General features: G+C 46.2%; 1 protein-coding gene across 1 annotated transcript in view; it reads left to right on the plus strand.

Annotated features, from left to right (window-relative positions):
• The first annotated feature begins 918 nt into the window (after positions 1-918).
• The window catches only part of LOC104134595 (calpain-13), a 44359-nt gene continuing 20412 nt past the window's right edge, over positions 919-24865 (plus strand). Inside the window, exons 1-9 of the mRNA XM_035903663.1 lie at positions 919-1155; positions 12613-12682; positions 13553-13671; positions 17321-17454; positions 19284-19458; positions 20329-20400; positions 22081-22166; positions 23583-23657; positions 24500-24663. Of these exons, the coding sequence (XP_035759556.1) occupies positions 919-1155; positions 12613-12682; positions 13553-13671; positions 17321-17454; positions 19284-19458; positions 20329-20400; positions 22081-22166; positions 23583-23657; positions 24500-24663 (1132 nt within the window). The remainder of the gene's footprint in view (positions 1156-12612; positions 12683-13552; positions 13672-17320; positions 17455-19283; positions 19459-20328; positions 20401-22080; positions 22167-23582; positions 23658-24499; positions 24664-24865) is intronic.

The raw sequence follows: 24865 nt of genomic DNA on the forward strand, positions 1-24865 counted from the left end.
CAGGTCTGTCCATTGTAGGGTTTCACCCGTGTGTGAAATGTTCACTTTTCCTAAGTGAATTGCCTCTTTCCTTTAGACACGTTAACAAAGAGACGTTCGAACATGCTCCAGACTGGAATATCTACAGATGCCAAAAAATGACTGCCCACTTTAAATATGAATCTACAATTCAGATCTATGTAAACACTGGCCTCCAAATGAACTACTGAGTCCAAAACCCCCAGACCTTGGTGCACACTTATGTGAGCAAGTAGTGCAGGTGGGATCCAGGTCTGGATGTTGCAGCTTGGTCCCATCTCAGCATCATAGCTTTAGAGAGTCTAGTGGAGCACCTGTGTAAGCTGGTGGGAAGCCACCCTCTAATCTGTCTGGGGTCTTTCGAGCAGATCCCAAGGAAAAGCAAGTCTTGGCCTTCTTTAGGTCTCACAGGGAGTGACCATCAAGTGCTCACTTGTGGGAATGAAATAAGTCGAAAAATGTCCTGGGCACAGGTGTGATCCATGGCCAGAAGAGTCCTGGGTACCTCTGAGCAGCCTCCCTGCTCACACCACCTCCCTCCTCCCCTGAGTCTGCAGTTCCTGCTCCATTCCTGACCCTGCAGATGTAACTCAATGCTAACACAGTGGCTCTCTAACAGCTTTGCTTTCTGTCCTCAGGGAAGACTCAAAATTGAATTTGTAGCAGTGACAGCACTGGTTTAAGATAAACCAGTTGGGATTTGACGACTGCTCTTTCCCCAGGCATTTCCAGCTAATAAGGATTTTGTCACTGTGACTGCCCTCAGCTTTGCAAGCTGCTGCTCCACAGTCCTCTTGGGGCAGGGGAGAGGTGGTTGCTTTCCCACACACTCCTAAGGCACCACTTTGGATCAGGGAACTAACGGCAGTCCGTGTCTCTCCTTCACAGGAAAGGGGCATGATGCTTGCCGCCGGCTCTGCTCTGACGTTGGAGCAGGGCTGGCAAAAAACAGGGGCAAGGGGAAGCCTCCAGAACCTGAAGAAATTTAATAACCAGGACTTCAACCGCCTGCGAGACTTGTGTCTGAGCCAAGGACTGCTTTTTGAGGATGCCACCTTTCCCACTCACTTCAGCTCCATTGGTCCCAACCTGCTCCCAGAGGATAAGCTGCGGCAAATACAGTGGAAGAGGCCAACTGTGAGTTATGCCAGCCGGGGTGTTTCATAGCCCTCCTACTGAATGGGAGCACTGGTGGCCAGGGGCTAAAGGCCCTCACCTTGGGGAAGGAGATCTGTGCTGAGCAGGGAAGTAGACCCCAAGGGGAAGATGGGGAGCACAACGCTGCAAGGAGGCATCCTTGCTGTGGGATGTGTGGAGGGAGGATAGCCTCTGTAACATTAATGTTTTAATTGGGTATATTTTTGTAGGGAGTTTGTTTCCACCTGTGAACCCCACTAGAGCTAGCGTTCCCACTTTGATCTGCTTCGAGAGGACTTTGTGCAAACCTGAAAAGCTGTCAAATTCTATTAAAGCTTTCTGATTTCTGTAATCTAAGCCACTGACTCAGCAATACCTATTTTAAAGTAATTGGGACAAGGCGTACATTTGTCTGCTGATTCCCAGTTGCAGTTTAACAGGCAGTTGTCATCATTTGGCATATGGATGTTTAAATTGGGAGGTGGAATCACATGCTCAGCTCTTTTATCCTAGGACCTAATTCAGGGAATCTTTCCATGGTCGGACTGTGCTGTATAGCACTGCTGTGTACCACTTACTCCTGGATTTGCCACACGCTGCCCTTTTGCTGGGTTTTGCTGAGCGCACCGCTAGTGCCTGGGGCCTTTGGCTTCCCTGGGCTGGAGCAAACCAGTTCATTTCCCTGCAGGCAACCCCTCAGGGTGTAGAGACAGTAACTGTGAGACTGTACAGACAGGACAAGACAGCTGGAAAAGATTTATTTGCACAGCAGATGCAAGTAGAGCAGTGAGGGTATGCTGGAGCTTGGCCGTGCGGTGGATTTGGCATAGCAGCAGCAGAGGCTTGAAATCCATGGCTCACAGAAGGGAAGCAGGCTAGCCCAGGGAGCCTGCGTAGCTGCTAAATGTGGGTGCCCGAATGGAAGGGTGGGAAGCCCCAGCCCTGGGGTAAAAGGAATGAGATGTGGTGAAGTATCAGATGGAGCAGAAGCTGCAGCCTGGACACCAACAGGACTGTCGCTGTGGAGTTGTGTTGATAGGGATGGGGCCTGAGGCTTGAACTTCTCACTACCCATGGCTGCAGCAGGGCCTGAAAGTGTCAGAGAAATTGTGTGTGCAGAGGTACGGGCACTTCCAACCTGTGTTGTTGCTTCAGCACGTGGCTCGGTAGGTGTGGAGATGCTGGGTGCAGATGGGTGGAAGTCCTCCTGTGGAGCTGGTGCAAAGAGATCATTTTCCTTCACAAAAGCAGCTCCTACTGCTGGCTGAATGCCTGGGCTTCTCCTCAGGCGGCCTTCCTTCAAATCCGGGTCTAGTGAGAATGCAGCTGGTGCTGTGGTTTTTACTGCTTACAGGTGGGGATAATCTCTCTTGAAATGGGAGTTATAGCAGAAGACTAACTAAAAAATGCAAAGGAGAGGAGTTAGTTGCCACCATTGCCAGACTGAGAAAGACAAAGATATGATAACTAAGCATTAGACTCATAAAAGGCAAACAAGTATATTAGAAAGGACTCTCAGGAGCATTTTAAAGATGGAATAAAGTGTTATGATACAGTTCTGTTAAGTACTAACCACCACAGTGTTTTTGCTGTTTGGGAGCAGCAGAGAAGCGTAGGATTTCAAAAGCATACAAACTGACTTAGAAACTCAAATAACACTAATTTTGAGGCATCACAGTGTGGGATGAACACTTATCCTACTCGAATATCCTGAGAGTTATTTCATGTGCAAAGGGACTGATGCACCTTGCCAAAAGCAGAACCTGCTGCTGCTAGTGTTTGAAGTTTGTCAGGTGAGGCAGATGCTGGAGAATTCCCTCCCATTTTGCTGAATCCATGAAGATTAAGCTGAAGAATGAAAGTTTTTGTGGAATAGGTTTCAAAAATTTGCAGAGGTCCTCCCCTTCCCAGCAATTCCCTTCTGAAGACTTTTTTTTTCAGCAATCACTACACAGTTTCCAGCATCACCCCACCAGACTGGCTGAAACCAATAGCATCCAACAATTTTCCAGAGTTTTTTTCAGGAAGGAGCAGGATGAAAAGTCATTGGCTTTGCCAGAGCTCTCCTCCAAAAAATTAAACCCTACACTCATGGCCCAAGGTTCATGACATGAACATTGAAAAGCCTTTTCTTCTATTATAGAGGTTAAGGCAGTATCACTAGCTGTTCTTCTATGATGTACCCCAGGGACAAAAGTTTAGACTGCCAACTCAAGTGGCTCATCTGGAACAGAAACCCAACCCAGGATATGTTGGTGCTGAAGAAAGCTTCATTTTAATTTGTTTTTTTTTTTTCTGGTTTGACCAAAATTTCCACCTGTAGCTGTTTCCCAACAAGCCAGGCTTCGTCCTGCTAGACAAGATGCAAGATGAAGGGCAATGGTGCCAGCTGCCTGGGGAGCTCAACCAGAAGTTCTCAAACATCACCACAACACCCATGCTGTGTCATGGCAACACCAAAACGTGGCCTCCATCTCCTGGCAGAATGAAGCAGGGGCAGAAGAAGTTGCTAAATAGCAGTGTTTGCTTTTCATTTATAGAGCTGCGGATGTTTTGAGCCAAGGGTCAGGAAGTAAATAAAACTGTATTTGTGTTTCATAAGTCCTCCAGTTGCCTTTGGGAGTTGGTCCCTGGGGAGGAAGAGGGAAGGCTGCAGTGTTAGGAGCCAAAGTGCCCCATTCATTAAGTTTTTTCAGTTGGGCACCTTTCACCCATGCAGAAACGTTCATAAAGTCTTTGTTGTTCAGTCATTGCAATGCTAGCTGAAAGGATACGTGATCCCAGGTGTTTAAGCTACCTCAAGTACTCTGCAGAGAGATACCTATGATTTCCCCAAGGGACACCGTTTGTTACCTGAATACATCTCCCAGAGACTGAGTGTAGTTGCATCCTGCTGACAGAGCATGGCTGATTTAATCGATGTCTGTATTTTTCTCAGCCTCCACCATCAGGTCCCTCTGGCATAAAAAAAATTGGGCTGAAAATGTACCAGTGACAAAACTGGCATCTTGGCCCTAATAATCCCTTAGCCTCTGTTTTCTGGGTCATATAGTATCTGGTTATTTAAGTGGTAGATAGCAATTATAAATGCTGTCATTGTGTCCAGATCCAACTGAGCAGTGGAGCAACGTGCTGCTTCCATTTTACCTTGTACATTGCCAAGAGAATTGCCAATTACGTTCAGAGTTTGGAGTCTTCATATTGGGGGGTAATGTATAAACTAGAGACAAACCAGCTTGATTTTCAGACAGCAATAGTCAGTGGTGACAGTCAGAAACAACTTATTTTGAGTTGTGAACTGATTTAATATGGGAGTCCCCGATGGGGGAGGTGCATCAGGAGCACCAAGGCAGTATTTGAAATGTCACTTTTCCCAACTCTGCAGTAGTTGCAATAGTAGTTGCAGTTTCCCAACAGATGGGAACTGTTCCAGGCTGTGTTTTCATCCCCAAGCCCTCAAGTCTACGTCCATTGAAATGTGTGCAATTTGTAATGGAGATTTGGATGTGGTATTTCAAGATCTGCTAGAGGTGGGGCTGGAGGTATCAGATACAGCAGGAGCTCTGCAGTCAACAGGTCTTTTGGTTCACCCACAGTTTGGAGAAATGGAAAAGAGTTCTATTTTAGACTGAACAAAGTATTTGCTTTAGCTGGGCTTTTCTAAAGATCATTCAAGGGGAAATTCTCCTTGAAGACTTATGTCAGACTTTAAAAACTGAGATGCTCCTTTAAAAAGTGTTCAGAACACATTCTTTCATTGTTTGGTGTTTTTCCTTCACACAAGCAATTGAGTGGAACAGAGGAAGTCACAAAATTATTTGCTGTTGCTGAATACATGTTTTTAATCAATGTTTTAGCTAAAGATTTCACTCTGTTCTGATCATAATGCATAATACTATACAGATGAAAAAAGAAACTGAATTAGGATGACGCAGACGATGTGAATTGTGGCAGTATTGAATTCTGAGTGCTTTATTTTTGCTAACATTGGTTATATTTTCAAAACCGGTATGTGTGAGGAGAGAGAGATTACCACCTACGCAGCAGTGCCTTGGCCCGGAACCAGGGATAGCCCAACATGGTGCTTGATATGGTGCCCGTTACAAACTTGGCTAAGGATAGTCCCTGATCTTCAACACTTACGTTTTGTCAGGCTACAGTGGGCAGAGGGTGAAGCTGCTGAAGGTTTTTCTAAGGAGTCTTCAAGGTCACAGGCTACTGCTCCTGCAGCTGCTCGCCCTTCATCTCCTGGGGACCCTGTAGCTACCTTACAGGGTGAGGGATTGCTGAGCAAGAGCTGGTGCAGGAGGGTCCATCCCCTGTTTAACGCAGGCTGTGGCTTGTGAGGGTTGCAACCAGAAGAGAGGGAAAAGCTGCAAGGGGGCAAATGGGTCAGAAAGGGGGTTTGAGGGTCAGCATGACCCTCAGCTGACATGGGTTTCCTCTGCATCACTGCAGTCTGTTCATAGCACCAGGGCATGGACTCCTTGGGTATTTGGCTCATGTGCTGGTGTCAGGGGAAGGAAAGAGCAGGGTCTAAAAGAAGTTCTTGGATAGAAGCCACAGAAAGAGGCTACTTTAGTGTGAGCTTGAGCAAGGGATATACCTTATTCCCTTAGCAGAGACTCAGGGAACTGTGCTATTGCACTTAGCATCTAAAAAGCATTGGGGAAAATTATACACTTTGAGTCAATGCTTGTTTGCTGGAAAAAGTGATTTTATCATTTGATTCAGTAATTTTGCAAAAGGGCTTGCTCACATTTTTTCTTTTCTTCCTCTGTCCCTTCCCAAAGCAAAAGTAACCTTCTTTCAGCAACAGAGTGCCTATCAGGATTCCACATTGCTTTTGGTGATTGGCATTTTATTTAACTGGCATTTTATTTATTTCCCAGAGATTTCCAGGAAGTAACATCAACATTAAGGAATTCTGAACCCAGGAACTGACTAAACCAGAATGGGCTCTTTAAAAAAAAATCATCTTGAAGTTAGAATCTTTCCAGACAGATAAACTGAGCTGGAGTTCCTACTGCATCAGCCTTGGCCTGTCTGTAGCTGGAGGGGAGAAAAAGAGAGGTTTTATTCAGGCAACAAATCAGACAACACTCTGAAGTTAACCTAAAAACTTAGCTCTAATAGCACAGGGGGCAAATGGAGGAAAAATTACACACCACCACCACCCTCAAAAAAAAAAAAGAGGAAAACGAAATGTGGATTGTCACATGAGCTGCTTTAGTAAGGTGAGCTCTGAGAATGTGCGGTGATGAGGGATAGTGCTGTCCTGCGCTACCTGCAGGTCTGTCACTGTGGGGCCGTTCTCTGGCATGAACCCAAACCACCCACCAGCTCTTCATGGTGGAGTTCACAGCTGCAGTGAATCCCAGAGGCCACAAGGCCCTTGCATCCTGTTCAGTATGATGAAAATCAAAATCAATTCACCTTATTTTTGAGTGTGCATGTGCAATCAGGGTAATTGAACAGGAGCAGCATTTCCAGGCTGCCGGTGTCTCAGCCCTTGCCCACTCAGCTGATTGCATCTGACCTCGACTTCAGAGTTCATACCTTTGGGCCGAGGAAGCGGCAGTGTGTCACCATTTATTACATCTGTCTTTCTGCACAGGTTTTAGATGAGGAGGGTTTATTTGCATGGTATCTCTGGGCTCTTATTGCTTTTGGAAAGGGCTGGTTGCAAGGGAAGATGCACGGGAAAGGGCTGGTTGCAGGGGAAAATGCATGCATCCTGGGTTGAGGGAAAAGCAGTGCTCTGATGGTCTGTAGACTCACACGCTTCCCTGTTTCTGAGGCTGGGGCATCAGCTGGCAGGATTATACAGCTGTGGTGGCCACAGAGGAATAGCTGATAACACCACACCACTTTGAAAACTTTTAGCTCGTACTCAATGGTCTGAGTGGGAGATTTCAAGACCTCTAAGGAAACTGTCTCTCAAGGGCTCAGGGTAGACAGGGTTACCTCCCTTGTTTACATCCTTTATATTTACCTCCTTTGTTTGCAGTTGCCGTTGTTTTTAGCACAGGGCCACACAAAGCAAACAGGTTGCAGGTAAAATCTGAGCTGGTTTCTGTTTCTGCTGGCTGTCGGGCACCAGTCCATCCTCCAGCACAACTTTGCTCATGGGTTCCCCACCTGTGCAGAGTGTGAGGCCCTCATTCCTCTGTTGCGAGAGAGAGAGCAGGAGCAGAGGAGGGGTTTTTTTAATAAACCGAGGCATTTGTGTTGAAAACAGGCCGTTAGGAATTGAGCTATTCTGCTGTAAAGCAAGGAACTGACTTCTGGTGGTGCAAGCAAACCCCTTGAGATTAGCCTGTTTTTTTTCCTGTCTAAGAAAATGTCAAAGAAAAGCAGAATAGGAGTTTAAAAATAATAAAAAACCCACATTAGGCAGATTCAAGGAAACAGATTCTTGATTCCCATGAGGTCTAATAAACACAAAAGTGTAGATAGAGCCTCCAGCCTGGCAAGTCCTTTAGCTGCCAAGTGATTGAGAGTAGGAGAACGTATGCGGCAGGAGCATTAGTTTCGGCTTGCTCGGTTTATCCTGCTCCCGCTCCAAGCTGTCGGAGAGAAGTCATTGCAACAGGCAGACCTTCACTGTGACCCAGCGCAGCTCATCCTTTGGTCTGCCCTACCTTGTTACTCCAGCTGCCTTATTTCTGTGTTAGGTGTCCTGCGGAGGTTTCCTGTGGTTACAGGATGCATGAGAGCGGTGTGCCTGGCCCCTCCTCAGCACAGGGCTAGGCAATCTCCTCAGCCCGGGGACCTGCAATACCATGTTTGCTTCCTAATCCAGAGCAACGGTATTGGAGGCACAGCAGTGATGTTGAATTAAGATTTGTCCAGCTGAGAACAGAGTTTAGCTTTCAATCAATAGCAGCCTTTTTATTTTCTTAGTTGGTGTGTGTTGAATGGGGAGCCCCGTGGCTCACGATGGCAGGCTGTGTCGGAAAGGTGAAGCTGGAGCAGGAGGGAGCAACACAAGTACGGCTGAAGGGAAAGATGCGGTGCTGTGGCGGGAACAGAAGCGGGGCTGGGATTTTACTGTAGGGTTAAGGTGAACTGATTGGGAGGTGGCTCTGCCGGGAGTCGTCTCCTGCCTCTGAACCCTCAGTGGCTTTGTGCCTGCATTCAGGCTCATGCTGGGGAAGCAGGGAAATCTGTGGAACAGCAGGCATGGCCAGACCACCGTACTGAGCAGCAGCCTGCAGTCAGACTGGCTTACACTGCCCATGAAATCCCACCCTGGGCTTCCCATTTTCCACAAAAATTCCTGACTGAGTTCATGGAATCATAGAATCATTTAGGTTGGAAAAGACCTTTAAGATCATCAAGTCCAACCGTTAAAGTTTTTTACATACATCTGCATATGGCTACATCTGTACTACTCATGCCCAGCTTCTTCTGGGGACTTGCTCTTCCATAAAAATGTTGAGCAATTATAAAAAGAAATTTAGAGACAAATGCATGTACAGGGTGCTCTCCCTCCACCTCTCAAATTAATTTTCCATCTTGCCCTTTGGATAAGCAGTACTTTTGTGGTAAGACCATTCTCTAGAGGATGAACTGGTTTGAACTTGAACTTCTCTTTTATTTTGAATATGTAATGGAATCTTCAGTGGGCTAGGGAAAGCGAGTGATGATAGCTTTGTCCTAGGGGGATGAGTTCAGGCAGAGTGCTTGACTTGCAGCTCATATGGTTGCTTTCACTGCTGGACTCGTACATACTCTGAGAAGAGACCACGTGCCTCCTTAAGCTCCGTCGTCTTCTCCCCTCCAGCTAAAACTGAAAAGTCTTGAGGAAAATGCCACAAAGCCTCATCGTAATTTCTCAGTGAATCAGGGCACTGCTTCTGGACAGACTTATAGCTAAATCTATATTTTCTCTATTTGTCATGCAATTTAAGTGCTAGTAAATAGTGAGGCTTGCACGTTTTGTGTAGCAGTAACTATGTGCATAGCTGTGGTTTGCAATAGTAAATGATGGTTTCTGGCGTTTTATGACTGCTGTGTTCTTGCATTTGAAGGAAGAGGAGCTAATTGGAGACTTCCTTTCCTCCCTTTCCTTTACGGTTGAGAAGGCCCAGATTTCCAAAGCACTGCACCCATCACGATTACATCCTCTCGAAGCTTTCAGAAACCCTCTGTGCTTAGTTCAGGCTCCACACAGCATCCTTCACAGGAACAGCCATTCCATCCCTGACTTCAGGGGTCACACTCTTCCAGAGCTCTTCTGACTATCTGGTCTTGCAATTCCCCACCACTGCCCCCTCCTGCCTTTGCTGCAGTGTCTGATTGTCCCCTGCCCTTCCTTGTCTCACCCCTAACGCTGTGCAAAGAGCCCGTGCTCTGTGCGCTCTATTCTTCTGAAGCGTGCCCACGTTGCCTCTTTTCCACAAGCCCATGGAGAGGTGGCTACGCTCAAAAGCACAAACCTCTTGTTAAAACCTGCCCTGCTGTTTCTGGCTGTAGTGTGCGCAGCAGGGAGGGCTGCTGCCGTTTCAGCCAGCAGTGCTGGTGTCAGCTCGGTGGGATTTCACCTTGCATTTGCCATGTGGTTTCTGCAGAGGGAGAGCTGCTGAGCAGCCCCTTTTCCATGGCTAATCACACGCTCTGTGTTGCCTTCCAGTTGTTGCCCCCTAAGTCCGTGAGGAGTACACCCCACTGGAAGCGGAGCTTCGTGTGTTGTGGGTGGGGGTTACAGTGAGAGTGTTTGACTTCAGCTTTTGTTCTCTCTGTTGGCCACAAAATCATCTGTATGCACAGTCAAGGCATGTTGGCTGGGGTTGACTTCAGATCAATTTTTTTGTCTTTTCTGGTTTTAGACAAAATTACTGGTTTCTCTCAGCAAGGAACCTGCTTAATGACTCAACGCATCCCTGTTTGCTTACTGGGGAGTCAAATGTCTTGATGGGCAATAGGGTATCTGCTGAGGCATCTAATGGGCTGACTTTTCAGCCGGTCTCTGTAACAGGCCAGCAGGATCCACAGTGCACTTAAGAGCTTTATCGTCCCAGCACAAAGCAGAGCATCAGCCCATTTGCTCAGGAATTCCATAAGAGATGCAGCTGCCTTCCCATTAGTTTCAGGCTCATGTTCATAAAATCACAGAGTCGTATAATGCTTTGGGTTGGAAGGGACCTTTAGAGGTCGGTCATCTAGTCCAACCCCCCTGCAGTGGGCAGGGACACCTTTAACCAGATCAGATTGCTCAGAGCCCCATCTAACCTGACCTTGAATGTTTCCAGGGATGGGGCCTCCACCACCTCTCTGGGCAACCTGTTCCAGTGTTTCACCACCCTCATTGTAAAGAATTTCTTCCTGATATCCAGCCTAAACCTACCCTGTTTTAGGTTGAAACCATTACCCCTTGTCCTGACACAGCTGGTCCTGCTAAAAAGATTGTCCCCATCTTTCCTATAGGCTCCCTTTAAGTACTGAAAGGCCGCAATAAGGTCTCCTCACAGCCTTCTCTTCTCCAGGCTGAACAAGCCCAACTCTCTCAGCTTGTCCTCATAGGAGAGGCGCTCCAGCCCTTGGATCATTTTTGTAGCCCTCCTCTGGACCTGCTCCACCAGTTCCATGTCCTTCTTGTGCTGAGGGCTCCAGAGCTGGACACAGGGCTCCAGGTGAGGTCTCACCAGGGCAGAGTAGAGGGGCAGAATCACCTCCCTTGTCCTGCTGGCCACGCTTCTTTTGACGCAGCCCAGGGTACGGTTGGCCTTCTGGGCTGCCAGCACACATTGCCGTCTCATGTCCAGCTTTTCATCCATCAGTACCCCCAAGTCCCTCTCGGCAGGGCTGCTCTCTATCCTTTCTTCCCCCAGCCTGTATTGATACCGGGGGTTGCCCCGACCTTCTACGTGGTGGTTACGCCCATGGCAGCTACGTACTACAGTATGTCCATCAGGTCCCAGCCACCCTACCTGGGGCAACCAGGACTTCAACAGCCTCAGAAATGATGGGGGAACAAAAACACCCATTGTTTTATGGTGTTGGTTTTCTGGGATGATTGTTGGCAAGTCGCACAAGGGCACAGGCCAAGTTCAGAGCCTTGTCATGCAAGTTACTCTTTCCTGCTTGTGCGAGGTTTTAAATTCACTCAGGTGAGGGAGGGAAACTGCTGTCAGGGAAACAGAGGCAGGGAGAAGATAAAGCTGGAAGAGATGTAGAGGGGAAGGGAGAAGGGCTGAGAGCTGGTGCTGGTGACCACCACTTTGTAGGCCAGCTCCCATGCTATGGGTAAATCTCTTACTGCAAATCCCAGAAGTCCTGGGATAGGTGTGGATGGCTGAGTGAAAGCATCTGTCAAGGAAGATGTGTGCCCAGGCTGCTTTCTCTGGTGTCAGCAGTCCTGTGGGAGCATGATCTGTCCGCCAGCCTGGAGCAGCAATGTTGTGTTGCATCTTGTCCTGACAGGGAAATTTCTTAGAGGGGTTTGATCACCGTGAAGCCATTTCAGAAAACTGACAGCATTTGCTACTGCTGAGCTCACGCAACCATGCAAGTCACGAGTCACGTTGCGCGCTGGTCTCATTTTTGTGCAGCATGTCAAATCAATTGGGGAGAAGAAATGCCAGGGACTGCTTAAGGAAGAGCTGCTGTATTATTTTTCTTACTCAGATGTTTTTTCTCCCTTTTATCTCTTCATTTTCTTAGGTGCATGGTGACTTTCCTAATTAAAGGCTGATTGCTCTTTCAGAACAGAGCCTTACCCAGCTGGGGTGTGCCAAGGCTTACTCACAGGGGATGCTCGGGCCATACCTACCTGAGCACTCAGATGTCCCAGATTGATAGCAGACACAGGTGGGAGAATGGTTCACATTTCTGTATGCAAGGCCAAGCTCTGAACTGTTTCCCCTTCGCTGCCCAAGCAAGACTCTCAAGGAATGCGAGGAATATTGTCCCTGAATTAAAAATAAGTCAGCCAGGCCTGTGGGGTTTTGCAGCCAGAGAGTAAGCCCTCTTTCTATAGCTTCCTCACCAGAAGTGATGAAAAACAGCCCAGGCTGATCTGTATTAGTCCTGCATGGAAACACAAAAGGCTCAGAAAGTAAAACATTCCCAGACCTGGTGCTGAGCTGAAGTACAGACACTTTGCTTGGAAACTTCTGTGTTTCTGCCCTACTGTCCCCTAGGAAACATCATGATTTTGCAGGCAGTCTCAGAGTCCTCTCTGAAAGGTGTTGGTAGCATTAGAGAAACCCAAATGAAAACTCAGTGAGCACCCAGCCACAGGTCCCCATCCCTAGGAACAGCTGAGCAGACTATAGAAGAGATGCCCAAGTATCTCCTCCCATGTTTTTGGTGGCAGACAACAAAACATCAGGGCTCAAGAGAAATAGTTTTCAGCTGTGGAAAAGGTAGGCAAGCAAAGGTCTTCAAGAGGCAGGAACACACTGCTGACAAAGGCTGGGTACTCACACTGTTCTTTGTACTTTCTTCCAGGAACTTCAGAGAAATCCATATTTGATCATAGATGGAGTTAGCAGATTTGATATCATGCAAGGAGAAATAGGTAAGGTCATATTCCAGTTTTGGAAAAGATTGGCACAAAGCAATAACCTGTGATTGGTTTGCTATGTTCTGAGTGCTTGGTGGGAAGATGTGGACCATGGTAGCTGCAGTAAACAATTAGTGCAGGCCAATCCAGACTCACTCAACTTCATGCACAACTTGTTGCAGATATTTAACAGGATTCCCAAATGCAGCAGGTCTAATCCCGGTTACTTATATAGGGCACCTGCCCCCTGTGTATATAAGGACAAGCATAGAAAGGGAAGTCCAGCTGAGATCAGGCAGATGCTTCAAGTACAAGGGTAAAATACAGTTCTGGGGTAAGTAGGTACAGCTCCAACATGTGTAAGACTGAATTTTATTTTCATCCTATCTCCATCTGGTGACTCTCAGTGTTTTCTTTTCTATGGATATTTCTGTCCACCTCCTCTGATTCTTACCACATAGATAGATGTGTTTGCACCCTGTATCAGTTCCATCTTTTTCTCCTGGCCTGTAACCACGTCTGTCTTGGGGAGCAGCTTCTGTTCCCATATAGAAGGAAATGTCTTCCCATTTCTCACCCCATCGAGAGATTTGAAGATTTCCTAAACAGTGTTCTAGACTGCAAGTCTCAACATGACTACAAAAGATAGAAGGAGCATAAAAGTAGAGAAGGATGGCTGGGTGGCATCAGGGTTCCTAGGGGGCATTACTGGTGAATACTGGGTAGTGTTTCAGAATTTTGGGGAGAGAAGGGAGACAGAAGAATGTTGGCTTCATTTAAGAAGCTGGTTCTTAGATGTCTTAGATGTTGAAGTCCACTCTCCTAAAGTTAGTTATGGTCCACAACAGTGAATAACTGACTGAATGCATTGAATCCCCTTTTGAGGTTGCTGCTGGATGCTGGCTGCCCTGGGCTCCCTGACACTGCAGAAGCAATTTTTGGAAATAGTTTTACCAAAGGACCAAGGATTCCAGGACAATTATGCTGGGATTTTTCATTTCCGGGTATGTATCCTCTGCCGTATTGATACTGCTCAGGCTTGGCTGGTTGGATTATATAGGGGTGCAAACCGCAGTCCCAGGTCTCAACATCCTTGAATGTTTTGGTTCTTCAGTGCTGACTCCCAGTTTAGAATTTTGCAGAAAATCCCAAATTTTCTAATGGTTCCTTGTGCTCCAGGTGGTGCAACCACACTTCAGGGAATTCAAAGCCCTTCTCTGAAAGGTATGTCTCCCAGTGGTACGGATACCAGCTGTTCAGATGGATTTGTACACATATATGTTTTAGATGGCATTCTGGTGTCTGTTTTGATTTGGGCAGTTTGTTATGGCTGTCAACACGCCTGTGTTCTTTATGTATTTGGACTCATTTTCTGTTTCCCCATATACTTCACCTTGCCCTTTTAGCTTGCGGAAATGGCTTGAAATTACAAATCCTTGGAGACAGATCAGAGGAATGGCTTTTGATATTTTGAAAAGAGATTTGTTTTGGAGAGAGGAGTGAGGCTTTTCAGTAAGTCTTACTTTCTACCAACTCTTCAAATTCTCTGCATCTCCCAGGAGGGTGACTGGGATAGTAACTGGCAGGCCCTGCTTGCTTGTATCCGAGTCAACCAAGTTATCTTGTGGGATTAGAAACGCTTGCAGTACCATTAAGCTCCAGAAGCTAAACTTGATGTAGAGAGAATCAGTATATACTCTGCCATTCATCATCCCCCTTTTTTCACAAATCTGTTTTGTTATATGCAGTTCAGTACCAAGCAAAGAGCTCTGGCAGGGAGGCTTCTTTGACCTCCTAGAGCTCTTGTGGAACAGCACCAGGAGGATTATCTTCTGGGCAGTCTAAATTTTGCTATGTTCCTTTGCTCCTCAGAATACCAGATGTTTCTGTCTTGGCCCATTTCCAGCACGCAGAGGTGCACTGTATGAGATAAATCAGATGAAGGGACACCAGTCTGCTTAAAACACATTAAAAGGATGCAAGCTAGATTGTCTTTCATGAGAGCTTTGAAAAGATTAGTTGGGGCAATCCTTAAATCTTAAGCAGTATAAATACCTTACAGTATTTGAAAGTGTTTTCTCTGTCATCTCATCTGCAAATCAATGCAACTGTTTCTGGCCTTCCTTGAGCAATAAACCCCTGAGAAAGCTACTCTGAATGGAAATGCTTCTCGGCAATGCCTTTCAATTATTCTGTCAAAGATATTTTACTGCCATCCACAGGCTAAGCCACCAGTCCTCAGCTCAATGAAGAATCGCAAACAAGGCATATCATATACTAATATAAAAATTTTAGCTTATAACTTTTTTTCACCTTTCTGGATCTGGAGCACCTTGCCTCTCAGGAATACAAAGGGCTGCTCCAGTCATCCTATGCAACCCTGGCTGTTTGGCTGCAAGAGTTAAGGGTGTTAAGCACTTCATCAGCTGTAAAGATGGGTGATGTTTTTATCTAGGGAATAATTACAATTACATTATTTCATTTGGAATTAAGTTAGTCCTGTATTTGCATAGGAATCACTTTCTCTGCCACAGAAACCCTGATGCCTGTGTGGCAGGGTGTGCCACGTGTTGTGACAGCAAGCAGCAGCAGCTCAGCCTGGGAAAGAACGAGAAGTATTCTGCAGGGACTACAGGGGGTTATGGCACAGGGCATCAGCTCAAAATAGGGGGGATCTGCCCTGAGTGTTAATGTCCCTGCTCTCAGGAAGAAACTGATGAAATTTTTAAAGGCCATAAGTGGTCAAGACCTCAGTTTCAGGACACATCCAGAAAGTGCCTTTTAACACCATGCAAAAGAAAGTGGTTGAAAGGCATGGGATTTTCACCTTGCTCAATTCCAAAACTGGATTTCTCTAAGGTCCCTGTCAAGGGAGGGGGAAAAGGAAGCAAAATAACCACACGCTATTCCCTCTCTCACCAGCAGCACCCTAGGCATGTTGTCATCTTGCAACTGTCCATTTCTTTTTCCTCTGCTTCTAAGCCCAAGAAAATACAGTCCTGATTTAAAAGGCTCACCACAAATGTGGAAGTGAAGAACTTCCCTCTTTGCAGCCTGCCTAAATAGGGATTCTTTGTTTCATTCACTGTCACGTTCCCAGCTGCAGTACTTTAAATCCTGAGGGTATAAAGAAATTTCACAAAGCCAGACTCTCAAGCCAAAAAGTGAAGGCATTGGCCCTCTCTGAAGGCATATGGGAGGGAATGCCTTCTCCAGTACTGCTCCTGCCATTCCTGCCATTGTAAGCTCAGATGAGACCACTACCTGGAACTCTGTGGCAGTCAGGACAAAGCAGCTCTATCCAGCTGAAGAAAAATACAGTGCTGCCTTCAGAAGACGCCCAAGCTTGAGCTCCCTACCAATGATGGCCAAGGAGCTTAGCTTTTGGAAAAACGTCATGCAGTGGGTTTGGACTGCATTAATCCCCACAGCCAATTCCATATTGTTCTCCTTGTTTACCTGTTGTGTTTGCGTATGAAGCACCACGGGGAGGGAGGTGTGGCTTGATGTCACACGTTTTCTCCATACAGACCTGCTGTCAGGTGTTGACTGGTGACAGGAGGGCATGTCAAGTGACCTAAAGGGCAGCTCTTTTTGGACTGTCCTTTTGCCTGTCTTTCCTTTGGGCAGAGGCCTGCCTGTGGCAGGCTTTTCCTCCCACCCCATCCTGCCAAAATCAAGCAGAAGGCTCAAACCACTCCTGGAGCTCAGTTCAGAGAGTCCAACCCTGCCACCTCCTGCTGTCAGTGATGGAGGAAGTGAGAGGCTGGGGTGAGGCAGAACACAAGTAAGATCAAACCTGCTTTTGGCTTAGCAGACTGTAAGCTGCTTTGCTGCGGTGCAGATCTGGTCTTGTGCTTTTTCTAACAAACAGCTCATTTTGGGGTTTTTCATTGACCAAAGCTGTTGAAATAAAGTCATGCTAGACTAAATCTATTGCTGGCATAATTCCACTGGAGTCCTTAGCATTACTGCAAATAAGAGCCTGGCCTCTTATGATTGCGAATCATGCTAAGCTACATTAATCTGCTAATGACGCTGGAAATGGCTCCTTCAGCTGGAGAAACACCTGCTCTGTCCACATGCTGGAGAGACTGCCTGCATCCTCTTCATCTATCAAGGAGATGGATAACACCTCAAACCAGTCTTTAGTCACTACGTTGTCCCTGTTCATGACAGCACGTCAGAGTCTTAATTGAAACAGAGAGAAAAGAAAATCTAGAGGCTGGATCTTGACAGAGGCTCTCTAGCCAAAAGCTGTGCTGCAGGGGAAAATCCAAGTGCAGCTGAGGAGTGAGGCTCGCTGAACCGTCTGTGTGGTTGCTCTTTGTCATCCTAGATGCTTGCTATGGCCCAGCAATATTAGCATGTTTCCCATGTTGAATCTTTCCTCCCACTGATTGCAGGACTATTTATATTCCCAAATGACTTCCCCTGCCACTGGGTAATCCAGCCACTCAGTAGCTTGTTTAACAATGTGGACCATTAGCCTGAAGCAGTTCAGGAGAGAACTTGCACGTATCCATGCTTTAGATTAATTCCTGTGCTATTTCAGGAGGCCATTGCTTGGCATGAATATTAGCTCTTAAAAGAGACTCATTCTTTTCTCTCACTTCTGTTGTTTTTTCTGTATTTATTTTTTTTTATTTACAGTTCTGGCAATATGGAGACTGGGTGGATGTAGTGATAGATGACCAGCTGCCATTCCTAAATGGAAGATACCTGTCTGTACATCCTCGAACATCAAATGAATTCTGGCCATCCTTGCTAGAAAAAGCATATGCCAAGTAAATATACCTGGTCTTTTCTTCCACCCAGAGCTGAATGCTTTCTACGAGTGTTTTCACCCTCTGCTTTACGCAAAGCTCACAGGGAGGAATTCAGGCTACCAGCCGTGTCTGCTGTGCTGCCCTTATGTAAGGAACCATGGCTGCATGCAAACATAGGGCCAATATAACCTGGAGATGTTGGTCTCGGGCTGGAGACTTAAATGTACCCGATCCAACTCTGGGATGTTAATGCCTGAGAAGTAAAATGAACAGGGCAATGGCTGCTGACACAAAAGGGGGTGGGCATCTCCTTGCTTTAAGCAAACTTCTTTGTTTCTGTTTTCCTTTCCATATTCTCCTCTGTTTAAAACTGCACACTCTAAGCAGGGATTACCTCTGTTTACAGTCACTAATCAGAGATCATGCAGATATTTGGAGCAGGCAATGAGAGGAGGCACAACTGGAGACCTCACCCAGGCACAACACACCCGCTCCTGTGAGTCTCTGGTCAGCTCTCACTTCACACAGAGAGCTCTGACTCTTGGCTGAGGTCCCCAAAGTACTGCAGGGTTAATAATGGTTAATAAAGAGGTAATGATTTTAAAAAAATCCTCCGAGGAGTGAAGGGATCAGAATATGGTCCCTTTGCATCTGTAACACTGCCCATTATTAAATGCGCTGAAGAGAAATTCCTATGCTAGGGGTAGTATGAAGGGCTGGAACTTGGTGCACATGCCCTCCATCAAGCTGATGTAACATTTGCAGTGCAGTAAAGAGGAGCTGAAGAAGAGAGCTAATTATTTTGGCAGATTTAGTCAGGAATAAGGGAATGTTAAAGCAGCATCTGAGCATCTCAGGATTAGGATGCATTTTGCCCTGAGATATCTCAGGAAAGTTGACTCAGGATTCAGTATCAATTTGCTGCATAAGATTTTAATTACAAAGCAAACCAAGCCTCTATTAAATTAAAGTTGCAAGTGATGCTGTTTATGAGATTCCCATCTGAGAAGTTTTTCCCCAGTGCCCATGACAAATTCTTCTCATCAGTGTAGGACAAGGACAACCCTTCAAAATACAATTAGCCACAGACTTCATTTGATTACATTCATTAAATACAGTGTGTATAGTGGGGTTTAGCAGCATGCTCTACCTGCTCTAAGTACGGCATGTTCCAGCTTATTTGCTGTCTCAATAAAAAGCACGCAATAAAAACAACAAGGACTGTGTTGGCAATATTAAATTATTATCCTATAATTGTACGCTAGCAGAGTGAATTGGGAACAGTGCTGAAAACTTGTTTCTGTCTTGCCTTGAAAGCGTGGGCAAATACCTTCACTTCTGTCTTTGTCCTATTTCTCATTTGCAAAAGGGATACTGGCCATTTTTGTGAAGAGTCATGACAAAGTATGATGTAGAAGCTAACAGTTCAGCTCCATTTGAGTTGAAACATCTATTTGAACTAGTCACCCTTGGCTCCTTGCCTGTTCAGAAGAAAGAAACTGGGTATTTCAAGACGAGATGCAGCTCGTCTCCCTAAAATGTCTGCATTGGCATGAGATGCACCTCATTATTTTCCACTGTCTGTAAATTACTCTGGACAGCTGCCTCAGCTGTGCGTGAACATGGGAAAAAGTTCCTCTTTGCCTTGTTCATCCCACAGGGCATGTGTTGTGTCCGGCCAGGTATTTCAGTCAAGTTTTCTTTCATTGCCTGGCCCCAGTGTCTACACAGCCCAGGCTAACCACCTTAATGCACATGTCCATTTTGGAAACCATCACTATACATCGTTTATTAAAATGCAGCATAAGGACTAATTAACTTCCTCCCCCCCACCCCCCCACCCCCAGGTTACGGGGCTCCTACCAGAACTTGCATGGAGGCTACCTTTCTGATGCTTTAGTAGACCTCACAGGTGGAGTCCAAGTGCAGTTTTCGTTGAAGGATCCCCCTCCTGATCTGGAAGAGATCCTGAAAGCAGCTGACAAATCGAAGTGTCTGATGGGGTGTAGCACCTCAGGCCAGGTGAGTTATGGGGCCAGAAGCATGCCTTTCTTGGTTTGGCATGTTTGCATTCTTTTGAATGAAAAAAGAAGTCCATGATCACTCCATGTAATAGTTATAGCTTATGGATGCCTGGAGAGATCTCTGCAGCAGAAAGTAAATAAGGCTACGCAGTAAGTGATGTAAAGGCTTTTGGGTAGATGTAGATGGATTGGTCTGTCAGAGAGGGGTCTGTGGCTTCTCTCCTGGCTAATTCCACTGCAACAGTGGTTTCCTCTTGCAGCAGAGCTGATTTTGGCCTCATAGCTTTGGATCAATTCTAGCAAGGCCAAAATGCATCTCTCTCCTGTGAGAGGATGCTATTATCACATTGTGATTTGCAGGCTACCGACATTAATGCTGGGAAGTTGCAAAAGGCTTTGTGATGCTCAGCAAGTATCTTGCTAAAAAGCTGCCAAGGCTTCAGAAGACTGCAGAGTGTGTGGCATTGGTCCTGTAGTGCCTGGTTCATCAGGACACAAAGCTCAGCTTTTGCAAACAAGCCGAGGACTAGCCCCTCACCTCAGGTGGCTAATGCTGGGCTGTGGGTGGCAGGGAAATTCTGGGGCTCTAATCCTCCCAGTGATCCAGTCCAGGTCATTCTGCAGTTGCAGCAGCACTGGACCATTGAAGAGCTTGCAAATATGCAAAGTTTTGTTAAATTTACTGGACTACTTAATGACTGTAGTGGGAACAACAGTCACATTCCTCTGGAGCCACTATATCTGAAATACTGCTGTAGTCAAAACCAAGTCTTTTGTTCTGCCATACCAAATGATAGTTCTGGGAGTTGATGGCCATACCTTTGCAGTGTGGCAGAGAGCTAAAAACTGTGCTTTCTCCCTTCTGCAGCTGAGGAGGAACATAGAGCTGAGGAATGGCATTGTGCAGGGTCATGCCTACACTGTCACAGGAGCTGTGAAGGTAAGATCAAGGGCTTGTTCCTGCCTGGTGATCTTGTACTGGTGTTCCATTCAGAGTAAATTTAATTAGCTTCACGCTTAGGAGGGATTGTTAAATACACATAGTTCAAATTCCAAGAGACAGAAGGATTCTGGCACAATGGGAAGAGGGAGCTTATCTGAATTCTATAATTTCTTCTAATTTAAAAATGCAACTTAAATTCACTTTGTTCACTTCAACAGCAAATACAGCATTTCTGGGAATTTTCATTCCACGCTGACTCTTAAAAAATTCACTTTTCTGTTTCAAATGGGAACAGAAGCAGTGGCTGAAATTCTGGGATTTGTCATATAATGCAAATCTACATTAGTTTAGTTCAATCACAAGCTGCCAAAAATCACTGTGTGAAAAGTAAATAACTTGCTGGTTCAAGAACAGCATTTCTCCATCTTTTAAAGCTGTTCTACTCATGCAGAACTACTCCTGGCTGATCTGAAAACAGGACCAATTCATTACACAGATCAAAAGAAATGAAGGATTTTTTACAACCAGAAGTCAGAACATGGCTTACCCCAGTAAGCTGTAGTGCACACAGGGAGTGTTAACAGTGAGCAAGGCCAAGAAGGAAACCAAACAAGGAAATCAAACAAGACAGCTACAACACATTTTAATCTAGGAACTTAAAGTACTTTGGAAAGGGGACGTTGTTTTCCCTAAACTGTTTTCTCCCTTCTCCCGCTCTCTTTAATGGTTTCGCTTATGAGCCTGGCTTTGGTTTATAGCCCCTCATGCCATGGCATGTTTGGTGCCATCATCATAGCCGATGTGCTGCTGCGTGAAGGAGGCTTGTTTGTAGCCGAGAGGCTCTGAAATGGAAGGATGTGGGTTGCCAGGCTCCAGAGAATGTCCTAGTTGGCTCTCCCCAGGACAGGAGTGGAAGGATCCCGAATCCTGCTGGATAGGAAGCAGGACATTTCATCTCCCTGCTGCTCATGATGTGTGTGGACAGGAGGGCCAAGGCATCCAGGGGGGTGTCTTGTGGGGAAATGATTTAAGGCCGGCCAGGGGCTGGGCTTCTTCCTGGGAAGAGACTGCCATGGCATTTGTTTCTGGCACTGCCCAGGTGCGTAAGGAGGACCAGAAACAAAAAGGTTTGTTTCTCCTTTCCACTTCCACCATTTCAGCTTCACTGGTGAAAGTGAGTTGCTTCTGGCTTAAAGCAGTGACAGCAAGAGGAGAAAAGCACCAAAACTCCAGCTGTTGGAAATCACAACACTGTAGATCTAGAGGCTCTGTTTATCATAATCTCTCTGTACTGACTGTCAACATTCTATCCAGGCAGTCTGGTGACCTGGTCCCTCAAAGTCTCTGCCTTTGCTGACTCACATCAGATATGCAGGATTAGGCACTGGACTTTCCCAAGGCCATTGAAGTCATGTGGTGTGGCAGGGATGCTGCTGCTTCCCTCTGTGCCAGCTATTCACTGTCCTTGGGAAAGCAAAATGGGCTCAGTTTTCTCCCCCACACCATTCCTTTACAATGTAGCAAAAGGCGCTGATTTTTATCTGCAGTCAAATGAGATCAGAAGTTAAACCAGGCCTCCAAGGTATAGAAGAAGATCCATTTTATTACCCATCTCTTCACTGAATATCACAATCGTGAAAAGCTGTGACTGAGTTTATTTTTCTTTCCTCTTTACAGATACGCTACAAGAATGGCTGGAAACTTATCATCAGGATCTGGAATCCATGGGGCCATGGGGAGTGGAAGGGGCCCTGGAGTGATGAGTATGGTCTTAAAGTTTAAGCTCATAAAGAGAATCACTTTTTTGTCGGCCTATTATAAAGGACTTCTGCCTTGCACCCATTATAATGAAGCTGACATTTCTAAATCAATTCATTATAAGTGTTATTTCGATCTGCAAAACAACTGCCCATAGAAATCCAATCCAGGGAAAACTAATGGAGCGTTGGTTTTATATGCGCTCCCCACTAGGCCTAGCTTAGGTAACCCTTTTTGTCAACGTGTACGTTTTCCCGGTGGGTAATTCCAGATAACTCATGGATGAAAGAGTTGTTATTACCTGGAGTAAGCTCTGGCCATGCCCCTAGACACTTGCTGGCTGCTTCTATTGAATTTTCCTGCAGCTATCATGCATCCACCTTCCCGCTCCTTCTTCCCTTCCCCATGAGCCTGGATCTGGGAAGAGGATGGTTAGCAGAGTCCATGAGAGCAGAGCAGTATTTTTATGCAGTACTGAACACAGAGAGACAAAAAGGGTCCTTGGTTACTGCAAAGGCAAAGTGCTGCTGGATGGCTTGAACTGATCTTTTGGATCCTGCATCCAGCTTTGGAGATGCAAGGACCACTTTGCTGCTGTGTGCATAAGCTAATTTCTCTTTCCTGAGGAAATGAATGATACAGAGAAAGACTGCAAGAGTATTTTGTAAATAAATAACTGTTAGTTTTCCTGGTAGAATTGCATCAGTGTTTTCCGGACTAGAGAGATGTTCAGGTGTCACTTTTACGTGATTTAATAGCATCCTACCTCTCCTTGTTGCTAGGAACACTCATAACTTCTCTGCTGAGAAAAGTCAGGCTAGCATGTTGCATCTGGATGGGTTGCCGGGTGGTGCAGACATGTTTAAGGCTGGGATAATAGCTATCTGCTCAGACAGCATCCTCCCATTTTTTGGAAGGGTGAACTATAATCCTAACTGTAATTGAAATGTCAGTAGAGCGTGTTCACAGGTAAGCTGCATAAATCAATAAATTATTGATTCATGCTCTGTTTATTTGTCTTACACTCTGCAGAAAGTACAATTATCACTTAATTATAAACATGCTGCTTGGAAAGAACACATTTGACTGGCTAATGTGCCCTCTACACGTCAATGTAATATCAGCACTTCAGAGCGCTATGCCTTGGTACCTCACTAACCTCTCCAGCCTGGGGATGGGTGACAGGGGCTCGGAGGGCAGAGGCAGGATTCCCCATCCCAGGGTGGACAACTCAGGCACGGCAAAGGCACAGAGCTCTGTTTGCTGGCCTTGGCTATGAAAGCATTGAGCACAGTCCTGTTCCCAACGTGTAGTTTGCTCACCCCTCCTGATGACTTGATGGGCTGGTTAGAGGAATGGGCTGGCCAGAGAGGTGGGAAATTGTGCCTCACATCTGCTTATTGATTTGTTCCTGTTTGCAGCTCTCCTCAGTGGGACCATGTTGAGCCTAAATTCAGAGAAGCCCTCCTCAGAAATAAGAATGATGGAGAATTCTGGTATTTCCCTATCGATCATTGTGTCTACCAGGTTTTCTGTTCACGTTCATTATGAAAAAAGAGTCATTTAGGCAGCTCTCTGCTCTTAGTGATGGCCTGAGGCACCCTGTATACAAACAGCAAATTGGAGGTTGTCCTGACCCCATGGTTTCAGGGGAAACAAGAACTGGAGAAATGGAGCTGGCCAAGATTAAGTAACAAGCTGGTGAAAAAATGAAAAGCGAGAGAAGTAAAAATCCAGCTCCCTGAGACCTAGTCATTTTGTCACACTGCCCTTCCCTGCAAAGTACACAGCTTGAACCTTGGGCTGGCTGGTGCCTGGAGGGGACAGGTCGCTAAGCAGGTCATAGAGCTTCTAAACTCAACTGCTCTGCAGGTGCTTGTGGTTTTTCACTGCCTCTGATTACTCTCAGATCCAGTTTAGCCATGTGTGAGCCATCCTTTAGAAAAGTTATCGTTATTCAGAATGTGTATACTTGCCCCGTGAGGCTCTGAGGAAAGCAGGGGAACAGCAGGCTTGTCTGAGATAGACACTGCAGGTTTGAGAATGCATGGGTGCGGGGCAGGACACTGCGGAGGGACAAAGCAAGGTGCAGTGCCAGAGATGTGCTGGAGACAGCAGGGCTCCACCTATGTATGACTGAACATACCCTGTAATTTCCCTGAGGCTTTAGGTGCAGTTAGGGCAGCCCAAATGCATTGAGAACTGACCTCTTCTGCAAGGTATCGGCCAGCTCAGCTACAGCCTGCAGAGCTCTCTGTAATCCCCTTTTAAAGACATGGGGGTGAGTACCTGACTGGTGTCTCAAACCGAAAGGTGAGATTTTTCTCCTTCTCTGTAGGATGTCCTGTGAAAACTTCCAGGAGCAGTTTTCCTGGCTATATGTATGTAATAGCACCCCAACATTTCTGGACTTTGGAGATCAGCACTGCACGTGGTCCATGGACAGGTACATCAACCTGTGGAGTCCAGTTCTTGCCACAGGCAGGAACAACTATTCCCCAGGTAATAAATGTTCACTGCAGCCACCCTGTCCTCTCCTCCTCTCCACGGGTTCTTACAGTGAAGCATTCACTCTGATCACTGAATTGCAATAACATTGCCGGTTGTTAACGCCTGCCTTTTCCCATTACAGCACCTATCAGCTAAAGAGGCAGAAACAAAGCAGCAACACTGGCTGCTGAGTTAAAACAGGGGACTTGGGATT

Source organism: Egretta garzetta, unplaced genomic scaffold (assembly GCF_000687185.1).
Source record: "Egretta garzetta isolate BGI_Z169 unplaced genomic scaffold, ASM68718v1 scaffold11, whole genome shotgun sequence".
In the NCBI taxonomy this organism is placed as follows: domain Eukaryota; kingdom Metazoa; phylum Chordata; class Aves; order Pelecaniformes; family Ardeidae; genus Egretta; species Egretta garzetta.